Here is a 17251-nt window from a genome sequence, read left to right as displayed (position 1 = left end):
CTTACATGGTCGTGCACGGTTTTGCGGGTTCCTCCTCGATGGCCTAAAACCATGAACACGGCATCTCATAGTCACTTGTTGAGGCCTGTAGTTGCGGTCTTGATCTCCTCCTTTTCCTTCCGTTTTTGTATGGTCATGGTTTTGGACTCTATGGTTGGTTATAGGTAAACCTAAAGCCTTATGTTGGGGTTGGAACTATCGCACCACGATCGTAGTTGTTCCTAGCTTTGAGCTGTATTTGTCTTGTCTTGTATTCGGAACAACTTTTCCTTTTTGGGGACTATCCCTAAGCGCCATTAGGCGTTTGTATGGTTTCCTTTCAATGGAAACAACAAAAATAAATGTCATCTCATCTAGTAAGTGGTGGAGAAGGGCCCCAAATATTGTGTTTGTGTGTTATGCGTGGGGAGAGATCCATTGTATAAAACGAAAATAGTTTTACACTCTTTCGTATCTCTTTATATGCACGGGAGAGCAATTTTCGGTTAAAATCGAGAAAATCGACTTAATCGATTTTAATTTGGCGGTTTTTTCGGTTATAAATTCAATTTAGATAGTTATTTCGGTGGATTAACTGTTCTTAATTTTTTAACCGATTTGACCTAAAAATCGATTTAATTTAATGTATTTCTAATTATTTATAATTGAGCTTTAATTTGGTTGAGTCAATTTTTGTAGATTATGGTCGATTAAGTCAAATTAATAAAAAACTAATCGAAAAAATTAAATGTTTTCCCTAGTCTGTATGTTGATATTTTAATTATCCAACCGTTACATTTTATATTTCATTTATATAGATCACGTATGTCAAATTTGATGTAAATTAAATTTTTTTTAACTATTTGTTTCATGTTAAAAAACTCGTAACCGTTCAATAAATATTAATATATATATAATATTTTTTTTGAATAAAAGTTGGGCTTATATATAATTGGAAATGGCAACATAATACACAATGACATAAACAGACTGCAATTAAGAAAACTAAAGAAAGTCCTAAACAAGAAAAAGATAACAGTTACTACATCCTACCCACAACCAAAGTAAAAACGAAAGAAAAACCTAGTCACCTTTGTGGAGCCCCAATTTCGAAAATCAAAGAAACCGTTGAAATGCCCATCTCCAGAGGAAGAAAAACCTTGTCGTCCCCATGGGCCGGGCCCATAAAAATTTTAGCCCAGCTCAAAATATGGGCCTGAAATTTTGCCCAGGGCCGGCCCGGGAAAAAATCATAAGCTCGGGCCCGGCCCGGCCCAGCCCATTTTTTAATAAAATACCAAAAATTTATTTTAAAAATTAAAAAATTTTAAAATAAAAATATTTATTATATCGGGCCGAGCCGGGCCCGGGCCAAAAAAGTTGTACCCGAGGCCCGGCCCGTTTTCTAAACGGGCCTCGTTTTTTTACCCAAGCCCATATTTCGGGTCTATATTTTTACCCAAACCCTCCCATATTTCGGGCGGGCCATCGGGCCGGGCCGCCCGGCCCATGAGCACCTCTAGTCGTCTCTCTCGGCTCTTGATTACACGTTGCCAATCGCTCAGATCTAAAGTACCACTCCCCTCCTCAATCATGATTGTGGAGAAATCATTCGTCCAGCATATAACGACTCCGCATACACCACACATATATATATATATAATATTTTAAATTAATATGATAAAGATATCGAATCAGTTTAAAAATTTTCATAATAATTGAATCATTAAAATATTAATCGTACAATTAAATTATTAAGATATTAATCATATAAAGAATTACGAATATCGAAAATAGTAAGTGTACTTATTCAATAATAATAAAAGAAGAAACCTTACCAATTGTGGCAATTTAAGGGCAAATTGCACTATAATCCCCTCTTTCTTTGTGATAATGGGAATCCTTCCCTTTTTTGGACAAAGGTTTCTACGAGAAACTCCTTAGAAAAGAGTTTTCAAGAGGAAAAAGATAATAGACAAAACATAAGCGGGAAAACGACACCGTAGAAGATTAGGCGAATATCATAAGGGGAGGACTCTCCGTATTTAGGATTCAAGCTTTGCTTCATGAAAATGATATTCGAAAAAATAGAATTACTTTTTAGAAAAAAAAATATTTATATTTATTTTGTTTTTAAGATGTGATGAAAAATAATTTTCTCATGGTTTTGTTTGTTATTCAGAAAGTTTACCAATACGCTGTCGTATTGGCTTTTGGCGCAACATACAAAGAACAAAAAGTGAATACAAGGCGCCTATGAAAGTCAAACACATACTACCTACCAATACCATCGTTCCCTATCAACCAAAAATATAAAGGGTAAATCATACTTATAGTCACCCAACTATGAAAATTTACAAAATTATCACTCAATTATTTATTTATTTTTGTCACCAGTAATTAAGTGGCTGACTTTGAATTAGCATAATGGTAATTTTAAGCTTTCAATATTTATATATTATGTCAAATTAGTCTTAATTTTTTTAAATTAACTCTTAACATTTATCCATTGTGAAATTTGTTTTTTTTCAATTTAACACTTAGTGTCAAAAAAGTAAAATTGAAAGATAAAAGGATCAAATTACACAATTTCTAAATGTTGAGGGTTAAAGTTGTTAAAAGAAATAATATTAGATAATTCAAATATTATATAATTAAAAATAAATTAAATTGACTCGAATTCAAATTGTAAAATAAATATTATTATTTTTCCCTAAAATGAAATTATCAAAATGAATAACGGGCTTTAATTTTACGAAGAAGGAACAGTTTCAATTCGCCCAAAATTATATTAATAAAAGAGAAAAGAAAAGCACCGATTCGATCTCGTTTTCAGTTCTTACATTTGCCTTTGTCTATGATTTATTTGTTTATTTTCCAGATTTGTTGTTCATCCTACGTTCAATTCCACCGTCTCCAGGTTAGGGTTTTCCTCTTCATTTTCCATTACTGTTTTTTTTAATAAAAAAATTTGTGATGGTTTTGATTTGAATGTGAGGAATATTCATTTATAAGATCAGAGAAGTTTGCAGCTTTTTATGGAAAAAAAATGTTTAATCATTAGATTTAGCTTTCCTTTCTCACGATTTTGAAATTGTTTTTATTTTATATATAATTATTCTCATTGATTGCTTTTTTTTTTTTAAATTTTAATATTTGTTTTACAGGAAAATCTAGTGGATGTTTTAATTAACTGAAGATTGTGTGATTCAATCGAATTCTACTGTGAAACGATGATGGAAGAATTAACAAGCAGATCAGAGATACGAAAGGAGTTAGAGAGGGAACGTCGTCGTATAAGGGATAGGCAAAGAAGGCAATCAATGAGCCTTGAGGAAAAAGAAAAGCATTTAGCCAGACGTCGAAGGAACTATCAATTGCGAAGACAAAGAGCCGAAATGGCTCGATTAAACCCTCCTATATCACCAATTCAATTACCTTTAAGTAATGCTTTAACTTGTGTTTCGGTTTCGGATGTTAGTCCTCGGTGTAATGCTGATGTTGCTGTTGCTGCTGATGCTTTTCTAAGAACGGATCACGGACAACAACAAAGACTGATTCTCGATACAGGAAACTCCCACAGTCAGCTCCCCTTTAAAATAACCATTAATGTTAACTTCAAAAAGGATATAAAACACAGTGTGATTATGTTCTTACTAGTTCATTGTTATGGTTTACTTCAACAGGTTTGGATGTCCCTGCTCATAAGTTAGCTATTTTACCTGGAAAGGTACGTTTGAATCGCATAAAACATCTGGCTCGAGCAATAAATGATCCTGTTGGTGATGGGGTTTCAATTGGTGGGCTGATGAAGGAAAATGGAACTTCCAATTGTAAGTTTAAAAATTCATATCACTTTATATTACCATTTATTAATGAACTACTCAAATTTCGGATTCTGTGTTTGTATATAAAAAAATGGTGTTCAGGTTTAAGTTCAAAAGGATTGCGATTGAATCGTATTAAACGACTTGCTCGAACAACAAATCCTGCTGTGCAAGAGATTCTTAGTCAAAGCCATCAAAGCATAACAGAAGGTAAGAATGTGTACGTATATTCTTTAGTTTGTACCATATCACACGAAATCGATTGTTCTTTGCTGAAAGTGCTTGCTCTTAGAAAACCTAGATTCGTAATGCAATCTCTAGAGCTGCTATTATGTAACTTACAATTTAACATTCATAGAGTTGGAAGCGATATTTGTAAGAATTATCGTTTTTGATGGCATTCAGATAAACTAATAGTTGGTTCAACAGTAGTTTTCGAGAAGGATAATGACAAATTTTGCTATTATTATGTTTAGGGTGAACATCTCTGGTCTGGTGTAACTATTGATGAACATACAAATCAGTCATACACAACCCTATTTTGGCTCCTCCCCAGATTCTTTCAATATAAAATTTGTAAGTTTATTTCCACTAGTTATAGATGAATGTACTTGAGAGGTCCTTCTACTATTAAATGGATTGATTTAATCCTTGTAGACTGTAGTATTAAAAAGAATCAAATAAGTCCAAATTGGAATATAGTTAACATTTCCTATTTGAAAAATATCATTTATTGTATAGCAGAGCTCATAATTTTAAAGTTTTTATGGTTCTGTAAATGCAATTTTTGTTTGGAGTTTAATGCAATTGAAAAAAAATAATTTTCAAGACATTTTTTTATACAATAAATGTTAACTCTTACAATTTGGACTTATTTGATTCTTTTTAATAGTTCAGGGGCTAATTTTATCCAGTCCCTATAATACAGGGACCTCCCAGGTACTTTAACCCTAGCTATATATCTTTTGGTTTCTCTTCCATAGTTGAGATTCTTTGGCTGTTGCATTGTATATTACTTTGTGACATCGAAATGGATGAAACTGAAGTTCTTATCTAATGCTCATTATACAATGTATATTCAACCTAATAACAGATGACGATTATACGGGATTCGGCAACACCGGCATTGATCTAAACCCTTTTTTTTGGGCATTTTGTATGCTATGACTGCAGGATGTGGAGAAAAAGGATGATAGCAAAGGAAGATGATATTGACAACTTGCTGTACATAATAAGGTCAGGGTAGTTTAGAATAGAATTTTGTGGTGATGAAAAGAGCCCTATGCTAGGACTTGATTTTTTTAACATGTGAAGGGGAGGGGTTTTTAACAAATATTTATGATATGATATGATATGATTTGGTCCCTCCCCACCAAAATTTTTAGTGACTTTTTTCATTCATTTGGATCAATCTTCAGTGCAATGACCTCTCTTGTTTTACCATCACTTGGATCAATCTATCCTACAAGTTTTGGTTTCTCATTTTTTTATGTTCTTCATCGTTTATTATAGATCAAGTCAAGTTTATTTTGATTATGATAAAAAGAAGTAATTTGTTTAAATTTTAAATTTTGTCCTTGAATCTAACTCTTAGGGCTTGTTTGAGGGCTTATTTAATAACCCTTTGAAAAAAATTATATCAAATATATAAATCCTCTTATTAGGAGCATTGAAAAATAAGTAAATTATAGATAACATTATAGTATTATCAAATAACAAATAAATTTATAATGTAAATTAATTAATTTTATTACTAGTTTGGGTATTGTTAAATTTTATGGATTTTCTAAATATTTTATTTTTATATTCGAATTAAAATATATTGTTTAATATTTAAATTTATTGGCAAATAACATAAAATACAATAAATTAAGGGTGTAAATATTTATTTTTTCAAAATTCAACATTTACATTTATTAAGCAATGTGCTCCTATTCGTATTTAAGTGTAGTAACATATTGTATACAAGTTTTATAATTTAAATTTGGCTTTAAATAAATTCAATTTAGAAATTTAATATTTTATTTTCAACCCTTCAATTCCAAAAAGCTTAAATATAAAATTGGCCCAATAATTATAGTGTTTTTCCTGCCTAGGTACTTAAATTTTTGTTTCCTATTGGACATCTTACACTCTTAGAATAATATGAAACAAAATTGAAAATTTATATACCAGTTTTAATAAAAAAGAAATTTTAAGTATCTAAGTGAGAAAAAAATATTTAATTTGGAGCTAATCCTGTAATTAAGCCATTCTCAAAATTTAGCTTTGCAATTCCAAGTGTTAAAATTGTTGGGCCTTTAGTTGGGCCTTGATACTTTATGTCGCTATGCAAAAACCCTAGCATCAAAAGCGAGTGGCGGCGAGCCACGCTATAAATTAACCTTGGAAACACCCATTTTACGACTCACCGCTCAATTCTTCCAAGCAAAGCTTCAAATTCGTCTAAAAATCCCTGATCAAATACTTTGAATCTATTAATTTCTTCTTCTTTTCTTATTTTTAGGTGTTCAATTTGATCGTATATATGGCGGAGGATTCAAAATCCTTATCTATAAAACCGGGGCAAACCGTATATTGTGTTTGTAAATCTCGAAGATAACGCCATAGAAAAAAGCTCGTTGACGTTGACGGTCCTCCATTCGTGGAGCTCCTCCGTCGACGAGTTGTCTCATATTCCATCGCCTTGTGGAGCAGCGTCGCTGCTTTTACCTCTTGGGACTGGCCATGAGACGAACATTTATTATTTACGCTTCCTTTAGATCTCGTAGTTTTTTTTTTTTTCTGATCTAATTAATTGTACTTATTCTGTGTGTATGTATATTATTCCTTTGGATTTTTGAGAGTGTGGCTGATGAGGAAAGCAATTATAAAAACACCATCTTTCGGGACTGAATGGCTTTAAATAAAGCCTTGATGTTATTCTGCAATTCTGAGGCCTTTTCAAATTATAATGCTTTTTTCACTTATTATTTTTCTCACATTTAGCAGCAATGATTTCGCTGGTTATATTAGGGTTTCGCGTATTAAAATTTTTTATTCAAATTACTAAATTAAATGTCTTTTTAGAAATTGTTTAAAGGGTTTTTCATATGGAAATGCCTTACAGGAGTTTTACTTGTTGGATTCCCCCGACGTGCCTCTCTATGATTTAGGGTTGAGGAAGATAAATTGAGAAATCAAACTTGTGGTTGAGGAAGAAAATTTTGGAAATTGACGAGCGGAAGAAAAATCGAAAATTGTTATTGTTGTGGAAGAAATTTAGAATATTGATAAGAAAATAAAAATATTTGAGAAATTATTAATTGCAATTTTGAAAATTGGTGGTGAAATTATCATGGATATTTTTGTATTGGAAATTTAGAAATTAATTTACATTTTAAGTTTTTTATTGGAACAAAAATAAATTGGTTAATTTAATAAAATATTTATTTTATTGTTAAAAATGGTGTTGTTTGTAGGATGGTTATATATGGAATGTTACATGTATCTCCTGAAAATAAATTAATAAAGAATTAATCAATTTACTTTTTATTTAACGTAAAATAATTATTTAATGAAACTAACTTAAAAGCTATAATTTATTAAATTGAATTAAAATTTATCTTTTCTTTTTATTCTAAAATAATAAAATTTCAATAAAATGTATATTTTAAAATATCGTATAAAAATCTTGATTGGTTTATTTGTTTGAAAAGTTACTGATTTTTTAAAATAAAAGAATTAAAAATCAAAAAATAAATTTCATAGTTTTTAAAGTAAAAGCAAAATTTAGAATTAATCTTGAAAATCTCTTTGGAGAAAAGACAATGAAGGACTTAAAATTGAATTATACGACCGACCTAACCCATTCCCAGGGGAAGCTGGTTCCTTCAAGTAGGTAAAGGACAAGAAATCACATTTTCATTACAGAGAAATAAAAATGTCATGAAAGCTACATTATGCAAATTTCCAAACTGCATTTACATCCACAATACATAGATTGTTACCAATTACCCTTTTTTTAAAGGGCCACATAAACAAGGATAAACAAAAGAACTATGCGCAAGTCCCACATTGAAGCTTCTTTGATTCCAACACACTTCTTGCAGCTCCAATCACAACTTGCCCGTCCACATAGTGCTGTCGGCATACCGGCATGTAAACTTCGGCTCCACCAATCAACTCCGTTTCTGTCTCATCGGTCTTCCTTAAGGTAAAGAAAGCTCGTTTTCCGCAAAGCTCACATCGAGCCGTTAACTTCGTCACGGAGTTAGCAAGGGGAATGATATTGAGCACCGATCCAAAGCTCCTTCTGCTTGCAAGAATTGGGTTTAAATCACAAGAGGATGGGTAAAAAAATACTTCGTAAGCCCTTGTAATAAGAGTTGAATTGCATTTTGCCTTTTTCTACTCAAAAAATGGACAAATTAACTCCAATATGCGTACGTGAACTATGTAGAGGGAGTAAATACAATTTGACACCTAGTACAATAGCCTCCATGGTATTTTTATCTAAGAGGGTGTTATATGAATGCATCTCGAAAACGTAAGCCGATAAAATAATACCTTAAATAGTCACCATCCAGCCCGGCTACTATCACGGTTTTGCAATCATGATCCGCAGCTTCACAGCAGAAGTCATAAAGGTCTTCGAAGAATTGAGCTTCATCGATGCCAATGACATCAAGCTGTTACAAGCACTGGGTCATTTATGAGTAAGTTCAACAATAAATACCCATATAGACCCGTAACACTCGTGAAGCTCGGGAGAAAGATGCAAACCTGATCATAAGCATCGGGGCCAATCTTTTGTCTGAATGATGATAAATTTGCTAATGCCCAACATGGTAGTTTCATGCCATCATGTGTCACAATTGAATCCAATCCATACCTTGTATCCTTGTTTGATTTTATTACAGCCACAGTTCTGCATAGCCAAATTTAAAGATAGACAGGTTAAACAAGACGAGAGTCTAACAAGAAAACCAAGTAGAGATCATTGTATCAGAAGCGCAAACGACAAGCCATGTGACCTCAACGTAAGTTTGCTGAAGATAACTATCCAATGAATAAAACACGAACATTTACGAAGCAGGTACTTTTCAGCACATAGAATACAACCTACTGAAAGGTCACAAGGTCACCAAATTTATGTACATTTCTCAACTCACACAATGGCTTTGCTCGGTGTGAAGGACAGACAATCTGTTAGTAAAATGGTTAAGATTTGTTGAGGTGAGAGTCTCAGACCCTTAATGGAAGGTACTGTCCCTGTGGTGGGGTTTTGTCTCCTGTACACCGAGGAGAGTCAAAGGGTTCAAAGAGTTTAGGGAGCACTTCATGCTAAACTCCATGAACCCGTTGGGCTCTCCTCAGAATTAGGAGAGAAAAGCTGAGGCTAAAACCGAGCATAGATGCCCCGTTCACAATATCTCCATTGTTTAAGGGTCCAATCGGCTGCTCAACTGACAACATTTCAAAGACCTCTCTCTCAAGAGCCGACCCGCTCAAAAAGATTCATAACGACTTCCCTACGTTGTAGCTTAACAATTACATTAACAAAATTTCCATCCTCGAGTCTTAAGATCGAGATATGAAGTTTTAGAAACTTCGACAGGCCCCTGTTTCTCAGCACAACATCAAAACAAAGAGTACTACAAAGGATTTTCGGATGCCTTTAAAACAGGGGCAAGTTTTATAACCCTTAATTTTGCACACACAATATCAACAACTTAAAATCTTCAGATATTGGTTGAAAACACATCCAATTAACAACCATTTATGCAATGGATTATTCTCCCACTGAATATACAATGTTGCAAGAGAAGTGCATAAGCTGACAAGCCTGAAAGCTGGTTCATCACAGCAATTCTTTTTTATCTAAACCATTAACTTATACAACATCTAAAACCAGAATTTAACCCAGCTCTATGGAACAAACAAAACCGCGAAAGGAATATAAGGGTTTTTTTATTTTTTTGAACTTTGAACCTGCCATTGTTGCTTTCAGCTTGGATTCGGTGGAGAAGTGTGGTTGTCTTGCCAGCAAACATGGGTCCGACGATGACGTGGACCTCACCGCACGGCAAAGAAGATTGGGGTGTCTCTATATGCGATTGTCGAATCGGGATTGAAAAAATCGGGGATCTTGGCGAAGGCATTGAAGGTTTTGCGTGGAGAAATTTAGGGTACGAAACATTGGGGGGTTTTGAGGGTAAAGAGAAGAAGGCAAAAGGTTTGGTTTTGGGGAAATGAAGAATTAAGGGAGAAAAGGGAGGGGAAATTAGGGATTTCATGCTTGAAATAGAAGTGGGTAACATTGATTTTTGAGATATACTAAAAGTGGGGAAGATGGAGAGGCTCATCTCAAGGGCATTTGCATGTTGAAAGAGTGAAATTTGGCAAGTGGCGCTTCCAATGAATAATTTTAGGGTTTAAGAGAGAATTAGGGTTTTAGCGTTTAAGTGACATAGAATCTGATTCTCCGCCCTAACACTCCGCTTTACGTCAGCAGACTACCGCCGGCGAAGCCTAAAGTACCATTCAAAGGGTTTGGACCGGTTTATTAGGCCCATAAAAGTTAGACTCTGGACCCGTTCAAAATCGAAGTTGGGTCAATGCTCGGTCCAACTTGCTTTCAAGTTTATTTTATTTTGAGATAAATACTTTTATAAAATATTTTATGTGGTACTTAAACTATTAATTTGTGTATTATTTAATATTTTTATTTTTTATAAAATATTTAATGTAGTACTTGTACTTTGAAAATGTCCGATATGATATTTGAACTATCAATTTGTGTATTATTCGGTACCTATGCTTTTATAAAATGTCAAATGTGGTAATTATGCTTTGAAAATATTCAATCTGATATGAAAACTATCAATATATATTATTACGATACCTAGAGCTAACACTCTTAATAAATGCTAAATCAAAAATTCAACATGGGCACTTTGATCCAATGTTTGTTCCTCTATCGATGTATACGAACCAGCCCCTTCGATCGATTCCAATGATGTCGCCTTATTTTCGTTCGGCGCAACATCCACATTACAAGCCATTTGGTACCAAATTCAAGCCATCCCCAAATCGTTTTTCGGGGTATTATTGCCTCGAGCTTCCTCCCTTTCATGTCGTATGAAATTTCGGTTGCCCGAGCCTTGCTACCGTTGTCGAATGAGAATGAATGAAACTCCCCGAATTCTTCGGTTGGCACTTTCTCTACAATGGCCAGAAAGTGTATTGGCACTTCTACACTTCCATTCACTATCGGTTTAAGCTCCATGTTAGTGGTTAGCTCATCTGTCACTTCTACTTTTACAGTTAGATTTGTTGCTATGTCAGTTGGATTAGAGACCACTTCAACTATGTTTAATTCCTCCTCATAGTCTTCAGTTACAAGCTCAGGTCGAATCTCACCGTAATTCTCATCATGGTCATCAGTTCTCTTGATCCAAAATGTGAGCGTTAGACATGTCTATGAGAAATATTTACCTCATGGAATGCAAATGAATAGAAATGCTAAGACTCCTAGCAAATGCATGACATGATATGATATGTTGTAATAATTATTTATGTTTTTTATAGATTTTTTTGCTTTCTTTAAGAAAAATCTTTAAAGTGTCATACATCCATGATATATAAACTTCTCAACATATTCGATAAAATTTGAGGTCGAAGTTTTATCTCTTGACTCCATCAAGAACCGCGTGAAGTTTACGAAATGAAAACACGTCGTCAAATTGGACTATGTGTGTGGTACACAATCACCTAGCAAAAATAAAATGAAATTTTACCGCCAGTAAAGTTTAAATCCCGAACTCTAAATAGTAAACTTCTATGGGAAGAATGGAATCGTTGACCTAAGCACCCATTCAAGCAAACCAAAGATTATAAAAAATTACAAGGGTGGTTGAAGGGTTACAATCAATGGATGTTGGGGTGTACAAGGTTGCTACGAAAAGCCATTCAACTCATCTCATTAGGTCAAAAGCACAAACACCCAACACCAATGCAAATATATGCAATGAATCATCAAATTTTGGTCACCTCTTTTTTAGTAAACAACAAATGGACCCCTTAGATTGTTTGTGTTAGTCACAATCTCATCAACTTCCAAATCTAGTTTCTTTTAGTTTAATTACAAGCATTAAGAGTTGAGGTAAAGTTGATGGGTTTCTTCACGTTCTGGAAATCCAAGCAACTACGAATGATTCATGCATGGTGGGTGTTTAAACAATGGTAGGTGAAATTCCTGCATCTTTTGAGAGACGACAATAAAATTGCAGATTGTACTGTAAAGGAGGCAAAGGGCGTTCTTGGACTTCTACGCGTTTTCCTGGATCCTCCTACGGAAATTTCTGGAAGAGGATATCCGTATTTTAAACGGGCTTAAACTATTTTTCAAATTCTCTCAAATTTTAAACAGACTTTTAAATTTATACGAGTAACTCGACTCATGAATAGTTGTAATATGTTCTAAAGAGGAATTATCACGTAGTGTCAAGTTTTGTGGTTTAACTACTGAATTCTGAATTGGTTTAACAAAGAGATTGAATGAAATAAGAGAAAAGGTTGGGGTGTTGGAGTGGGTGTCCCACTCGACCTACGTTGACCGAAGTAGCTGGCTGATGGCATGGCCATGTGGTGCCACGATGTGGTGGTGCAGGTGAGCCGGTGAGGTTTGGTTAGGGTCGTTTTGACACCCAACCCAAAAAAGCATCTCTAGAACCTTAGAATACCTAACCCACCGCCAACAAAAAGCCTGCAAAATGCTTTTGACTCGTTTTAGATACAGTCCAAATGTTTCAACACACCTTTTCCCTTTAACCATTAATTAAACCCTCCACCCACCTACTTTGGGTTTTAATAATAAAAGTATTAGGCACTAAAATATGATTGGATTTTAACTCGACTAACATTGATATTGTTGTCAGCATAGAAAGACGTGAGTTCGAGTGAATTAAAGTATATTATCCTCCTATTTAAAGGTTGGTACATATATAAAAAAAATAAACATATTACATTTATTTGCATATTGAATTAATATAATTGTTTCGTACGTGATATCTAATGTAAAATAGTGTTAATTCAATAATATTGTTATTAATTTTTAAAATCGAATCAAATCAAAATTTCTTGTATAAAATCGCACAAAATTAAAATTCATGTATAGTTTTATATTTATCCTAAAATAAAATAACATTTAGTTTTTGAATTTGACATTTTTTTGGTCCATGTTAGTCTCAAAACTTGATAGCTTTTCTCAATTTGGTCCCTAAATTTAGATTCTATTAACGTGTGATACTACGACACTTTGAGATTGTATCGCGTTTCTTTGTATATATAATTGTAATTTTAGTTTTTATATCATCTTTAAAATTTTTAAGTGACGAAATGATACTTTAATAAAGTGTCACGTCTTCACACCTAAAAAAAATCCAAATTTAGGGACTAAATTAAAAAAATTTACTAAATTTAAGGACTAATTATTAGTTTATCCCAAAACATATAATTGTTGTTGGAAGTTTGGTAAGAGTGAAAACAGATGTTCCAAGGAAACTAGAACCCAATATATATAATTTCTCGTTCATTCATGTTCATCGACCGACATACCCTCCCTCTTATATTAACACCCCCCATTCCTGTTGGAGAAACACCATTAACACAAAGAAAAGACTTTCACATCATATATCAGAACCAAAATATTTCCCCATTGTATCACCATGCGAGGACGACGACTAACCCTAAAGCTCACTTTATCACTTTCTCTCATTACATGCTTCCTTTTATCATCATCCTACGGCCAAAACTGTGCCAAGCATTCATTTCCCAACAATCGTGTCTTCAAAACATGTTCTGATCTTCCTGTTTTGAACTCATTTCTTCATTTCAACTATGATACTTCATCAAGCAAGCTCGAAATAGCATACAGGCATAGTGGAATCGGATCATCTAGATGGGTTGCATGGGCTATAAACCCGACATCAACAGGTATGGTCGGGTCACAAGCACTTGTTGCTTATCAACAAACAAATGGTACTATGAGGGTTTATACATCGCCTATTACACAGTACCAAACACAGTTGCAAGAAGGTGAGTTGAGTTTCAATGTGTCTGATCTGTCTGCAAGTTATGAAAACGATGAGATTATTATATTTGCGACTTTGGGTCTTTCGAACAATGGTACCATGTTGAATCAAGTTTGGCAAGAAGGGGGCCTTAATGGAAATATCCCACAAATGCATGTTACTTCTGGTGCTAATGTTCAATCCATGGGTACTTTGAATTTGGTTTCTGGTGAGGCTGGAACAAGTAATGGTGGTGGTTCAAAGCTTAAAAAGAGAAACGTAAGTGAATGGCTTTAATTTTTTTCTCAATTTTAGTCATCAACATTTATATCTTTTATCAATTTAGTCTTTAATTTTTTGAGCTAAATTTCACCTCAACTTTTTAAAAGGAGTTGAATTGTTGTTTTCTAACTAAAATACCGGTTAAAACTTTAAATTTTTAAGTGTAAACTACATTAGTAGTCACCTCTTTCTTTCTTTTTTTTATTGATCATCCAAACTATTAAAAATTACAAAATGGTCACTCCACTATCTAATTTTATTTTTTATCGCATAGCAATATTATATCTTTAGGTGTTTTCATTTTTACGTTAGCCGTTGGTGATTTAAAAGGACAAAATTGAATAGTTAGATGACTATTTTGTAACTTTTCATAGTTGGGTAACCTATATTGTAGTTTACCCAAATTTTAAATATAGTAGCCCACATAACCATTCACATTTACTTCATGCTATGTTTTTAAAAAATTATGAGTTTTTATAATTTTTTAAATTTTGAATTTTTATTATTTTATAATTTTTAATTTATTTTTTGACATAACACATAAGATCATTTGTGTCATGTCAAGACGATATATAAGTGGACTGCCACATAATTGTCATACCAACCTTATTAAAATTAATATTTTAGTCTATATTTATTTTAAAAATATTATTCGAATATTTCTTTTTTATAAATGAAGGTCAAAATTAACTAAAATAATAATAAAAGTCAAATTAATAAAAAAAATTGTAAATATTGAGAACTCCATCTGATATATGCCTTTTTTCAAATTGTAAACATGATCAAAATATTACAGATACATGGAGTGTTGAACACAGTGAGTTGGGGTATATTGATGCCTATGGGTGCTATAATAGCAAGGTACTTGAAGGTATTCAAATCTGCTGATCCAGCTTGGTTTTATCTCCATGTTTTGTGTCAATTCTCGGCTTACGTCGTTGGGGTTGCTGGTTGGGGTACCGGTCTTAAACTCGGTAGCGAATCCGTTGGTATTCAATTTGATGCTCATAGAACCATTGGGATTATCCTTTTCAGCCTCGGAACACTTCAGGTAAACACATATATATAGTGGTGAGCAAAATTTAATTCGATTTGAAAAAATTAATTTTTTTGATGAATTTCGAGTTAGTTGAATCTAGTTATTCGAATCAACTCGCATAAGTAATTCGGTTTTTCTAGTTTGAGTTGAGGTGAATTCTATCACTTGAATAATTCGAATAACTCTAATAACAAATTGATGTAAATACCCTTGGATAACAGTTTTGAAAATGTGCAAATTAGTCCTTCTCAAAAAATATTTATAAAATATTGTTCTCCAAAATTTATAATATTTATAAACTCAAAAAATAAATTTATTAAAAAATTAAATATATATGCTAGCAAGATTTCAATATATCCAATTTAATTTTTCTTAAATTTAACTCGAACAAATTTATTCGACTTGACTCAACTTGAAATTTTTTTTAGTCTAGTTATGATGATAAAATTGGACTTGTCAATACAATTAAGTCGAAATTTTTTCACAATTTGACTCGATTCGATTGAATGTTGACCCTTACTCTTAATCTATTGCTTGACCCTCCAAATGGAGATTTGCTATTTTAGTTTCCTACAAAAAATGATTAATTTATGATAAAATTATACTTTAGTCCTCTAAAAATAATTTTTTTTAATTCACTCCTGATAATTTTTTTAGGTATTTGCATTGCTTGTAAGGCCAAAACCAGAGCATAAATACAGATTGTACTGGAATATATATCATCATTTGGTGGGATACACAGTGATAATCCTCAGTGTGGTCAACATATTCAAAGGATTCGACATATTGGAACCTGAGAAGAAATGGAAGCATGCTTACATTGGTGTCATCGTGGCTTTGGCATCTACTGCTGTCTTGTTGGAAGCTTACACATGGTTCGTCGCAGTGAGGAGGAAAAGGTCGGAAAGTGAAGGGAAACTGCCGTATGGCGGCGTTAATGGTGGTGAAGGAAATGGGGTGTACGGCCATGGTGTTAGGACACAGCAGGCATGATGTTGGACCCTCTGCTGTTAGTGTTATTATTTATGTATGTATGAGATTTTCAGAGAGAATTTAGAAGTAGAGACTTATTCTTTTGATACTCTTGTAATAGTTTAATTTCTATTTTATTCTACATTACCTCTTCAGATCCTCTCAGTTTCGAGTTTGAGCAAATCAGTCCCTCTCAAGAGTAATTTAACCTCTGTTAATTTTGGAAATGAACTACATAATATTAATTGGTGTAATAATAAATTTGCCCTCAACTTTTACATATTTTATTAATTTAGTCTTGATTCTAACAAATTAAACTAATTTAGCTGTCAAATATATATAACGTATTAAAGTTGCCAAATCATATTGTGCCATATGTGTTAAATATATTTTATTTAATTTTTTCTTTCTTTTATTTTTTTATTATTTAAAAAATAAATAAATTTAATTAATTAATTAACCTTTTCATTTTATTTCTTTCCTTTTAATCTTTCTTCTTTCCTCCTCCTCCTAGCTTTATCACAATCACCAATGTCAAACTCCATTTAGGCCGTTGTCGATCCACCCAGTGTCGTTCACACACCTCCACCAAATGATAAAATAGCGATGGTGGAGGCGTGTGAATGACGTTGGGTTGGAGCTTGAGTGGCGATGGCAGTGGTTGCTTGAATGGAGTTCCGCTGTGATAATGGTGAATGACGATGGTGATGAAGCTAGGAGAAGAATAAGAAGAAGAAAGATTAAAAATAAAGAAATAAAATTGAAAAGGTTAACTAATTATTTAAATTTATTAAAATTTTTAATTAATAAAAATTAAAAGAAAATAAAATAGAATTTAAATTAAATTAAATATTTTTATTACACATGGCACAATATGATTGGTCCTTTAATACGTCATAGATATTTTATGGAGTTTAAATTAATTTTATATATTCTTTTAAATTTCTTAGATTTTCTATAATTTTTTTCAAATCAAGATTGATTTGACAAAATGTGTAAATATTGTGAGCTAAATTAGTTTAATTTGCTAGAATCAGACTAAATTAACAAAATATGTAAATCTGAAAGCCAAATTTGTTATTATATCAATCAATATT

General features: G+C 32.8%; 3 protein-coding genes and 1 non-coding gene across 7 annotated transcripts; 3 read left to right on the top strand and 1 right to left on the bottom strand.

Moving 5' to 3' along the window:
- The first annotated feature begins 2701 nt into the window (after positions 1 to 2701).
- LOC105772181 (uncharacterized) lies at positions 2702 to 5288 on the top strand. Of its 4 annotated transcripts, none has more exons than XR_001126621.2 (6): positions 2704 to 2899; positions 3147 to 3561; positions 3666 to 3812; positions 3909 to 4016; positions 4283 to 4382; positions 4900 to 5288. XR_001126621.2 is itself a non-coding variant. In XM_012593494.2 (5 exons), the coding sequence occupies exons 2-5, from the start codon at positions 3213 to 3215 to the stop codon at positions 4997 to 4999; spliced, it is 624 nt and encodes a 207-aa protein (XP_012448948.1). In that variant the 5' UTR covers positions 2702 to 2899; positions 3147 to 3212; the 3' UTR covers positions 5000 to 5288. The 4 variants fall into 4 exon arrangements, 2 of the variants coding, with proteins under 2 accessions (XP_012448948.1, XP_052488074.1); XR_001126620.2 differs by having other exon boundaries at positions 2705 to 2899; positions 4980 to 5288; XM_012593494.2 differs by lacking the exon at positions 4283 to 4382 and having other exon boundaries at positions 2702 to 2899; positions 4980 to 5288.
- A 1366-nt stretch (positions 5289 to 6654) lies between these two features.
- On the top strand, positions 6655 to 6747 carry LOC128041988 (small nucleolar RNA SNORD96 family). The gene has a single exon (XR_008197196.1). It is a non-coding gene; the product is annotated as a small nucleolar RNA SNORD96 family (small nucleolar RNA).
- Positions 6748 to 7687: 940 nt separating this feature from the next.
- Positions 7688 to 10300, bottom strand: LOC105772180 (thymidine kinase a). Its single transcript, XM_012593491.2, has 4 exons — positions 9780 to 10300; positions 8571 to 8715; positions 8355 to 8476; positions 7688 to 8100 (listed from the first exon to the last, which is right to left on the bottom strand). The coding sequence occupies exons 1-4, from the start codon at positions 10151 to 10153 to the stop codon at positions 7845 to 7847; spliced, it is 897 nt and encodes a 298-aa protein (XP_012448945.1). The 5' UTR covers positions 10154 to 10300; the 3' UTR covers positions 7688 to 7844.
- A 3103-nt stretch (positions 10301 to 13403) lies between these two features.
- On the top strand, positions 13404 to 16314 carry LOC105772178 (cytochrome b561 and DOMON domain-containing protein At5g47530). Its single transcript, XM_012593488.2, has 3 exons — positions 13404 to 14140; positions 14940 to 15194; positions 15840 to 16314. The coding sequence occupies exons 1-3, from the start codon at positions 13517 to 13519 to the stop codon at positions 16173 to 16175; spliced, it is 1215 nt and encodes a 404-aa protein (XP_012448942.1). The 5' UTR covers positions 13404 to 13516; the 3' UTR covers positions 16176 to 16314.
- Positions 16315 to 17251: the final 937 nt, after the last annotated feature.

This window comes from Gossypium raimondii, chromosome 6, assembly GCF_025698545.1.
Source record: "Gossypium raimondii isolate GPD5lz chromosome 6, ASM2569854v1, whole genome shotgun sequence".
Lineage (NCBI taxonomy): Eukaryota > Viridiplantae > Streptophyta > Magnoliopsida > Malvales > Malvaceae > Gossypium > Gossypium raimondii.
The sequence above is the reverse complement of the archived record's forward strand: the minus strand, read 5'-3'. Positions and strand labels throughout refer to the sequence as shown.

Bases quoted from the DNA above. Each gene is read 5' to 3' on its own strand.
- LOC105772178 (XM_012593488.2), top strand. From the start codon at position 13,517: ATGCGAGGACGACGACTAACCCTAAAGCTCACTTTATCACTTTCTCTC. The intron at 14,141-14,939 runs GTAAGTGAATGG...AAAATATTACAG, and splicing joins CAAAGCTTAAAAAGAGAAAC to ATACATGGAGTGTTGAACAC. The intron at 15,195-15,839 runs GTAAACACATAT...TAATTTTTTTAG, and splicing joins TCAGCCTCGGAACACTTCAG to GTATTTGCATTGCTTGTAAG.
- LOC105772180 (XM_012593491.2), bottom strand. From the start codon at position 10,153: ATGAGCCTCTCCATCTTCCCCACTTTTAGTATATCTCAAAAATCAATG. The intron at 8,477-8,570 runs GTTTGCATCTTT...TGCTTGTAACAG, and splicing joins GCCCCGATGCTTATGATCAG to CTTGATGTCATTGGCATCGA. The intron at 8,101-8,354 runs GTATTATTTTAT...TCTTGCAAGCAG, and splicing joins CTGGATGGTGACTATTTAAG to AAGGAGCTTTGGATCGGTGC.
- LOC105772181 (XM_012593494.2), top strand. From the start codon at position 3,213: ATGATGGAAGAATTAACAAGCAGATCAGAGATACGAAAGGAGTTAGAG. The intron at 3,562-3,665 runs GTCAGCTCCCCT...TTACTTCAACAG, and splicing joins CGATACAGGAAACTCCCACA to GTTTGGATGTCCCTGCTCAT. The intron at 3,813-3,908 runs GTAAGTTTAAAA...AATGGTGTTCAG, and splicing joins GGAAAATGGAACTTCCAATT to GTTTAAGTTCAAAAGGATTG.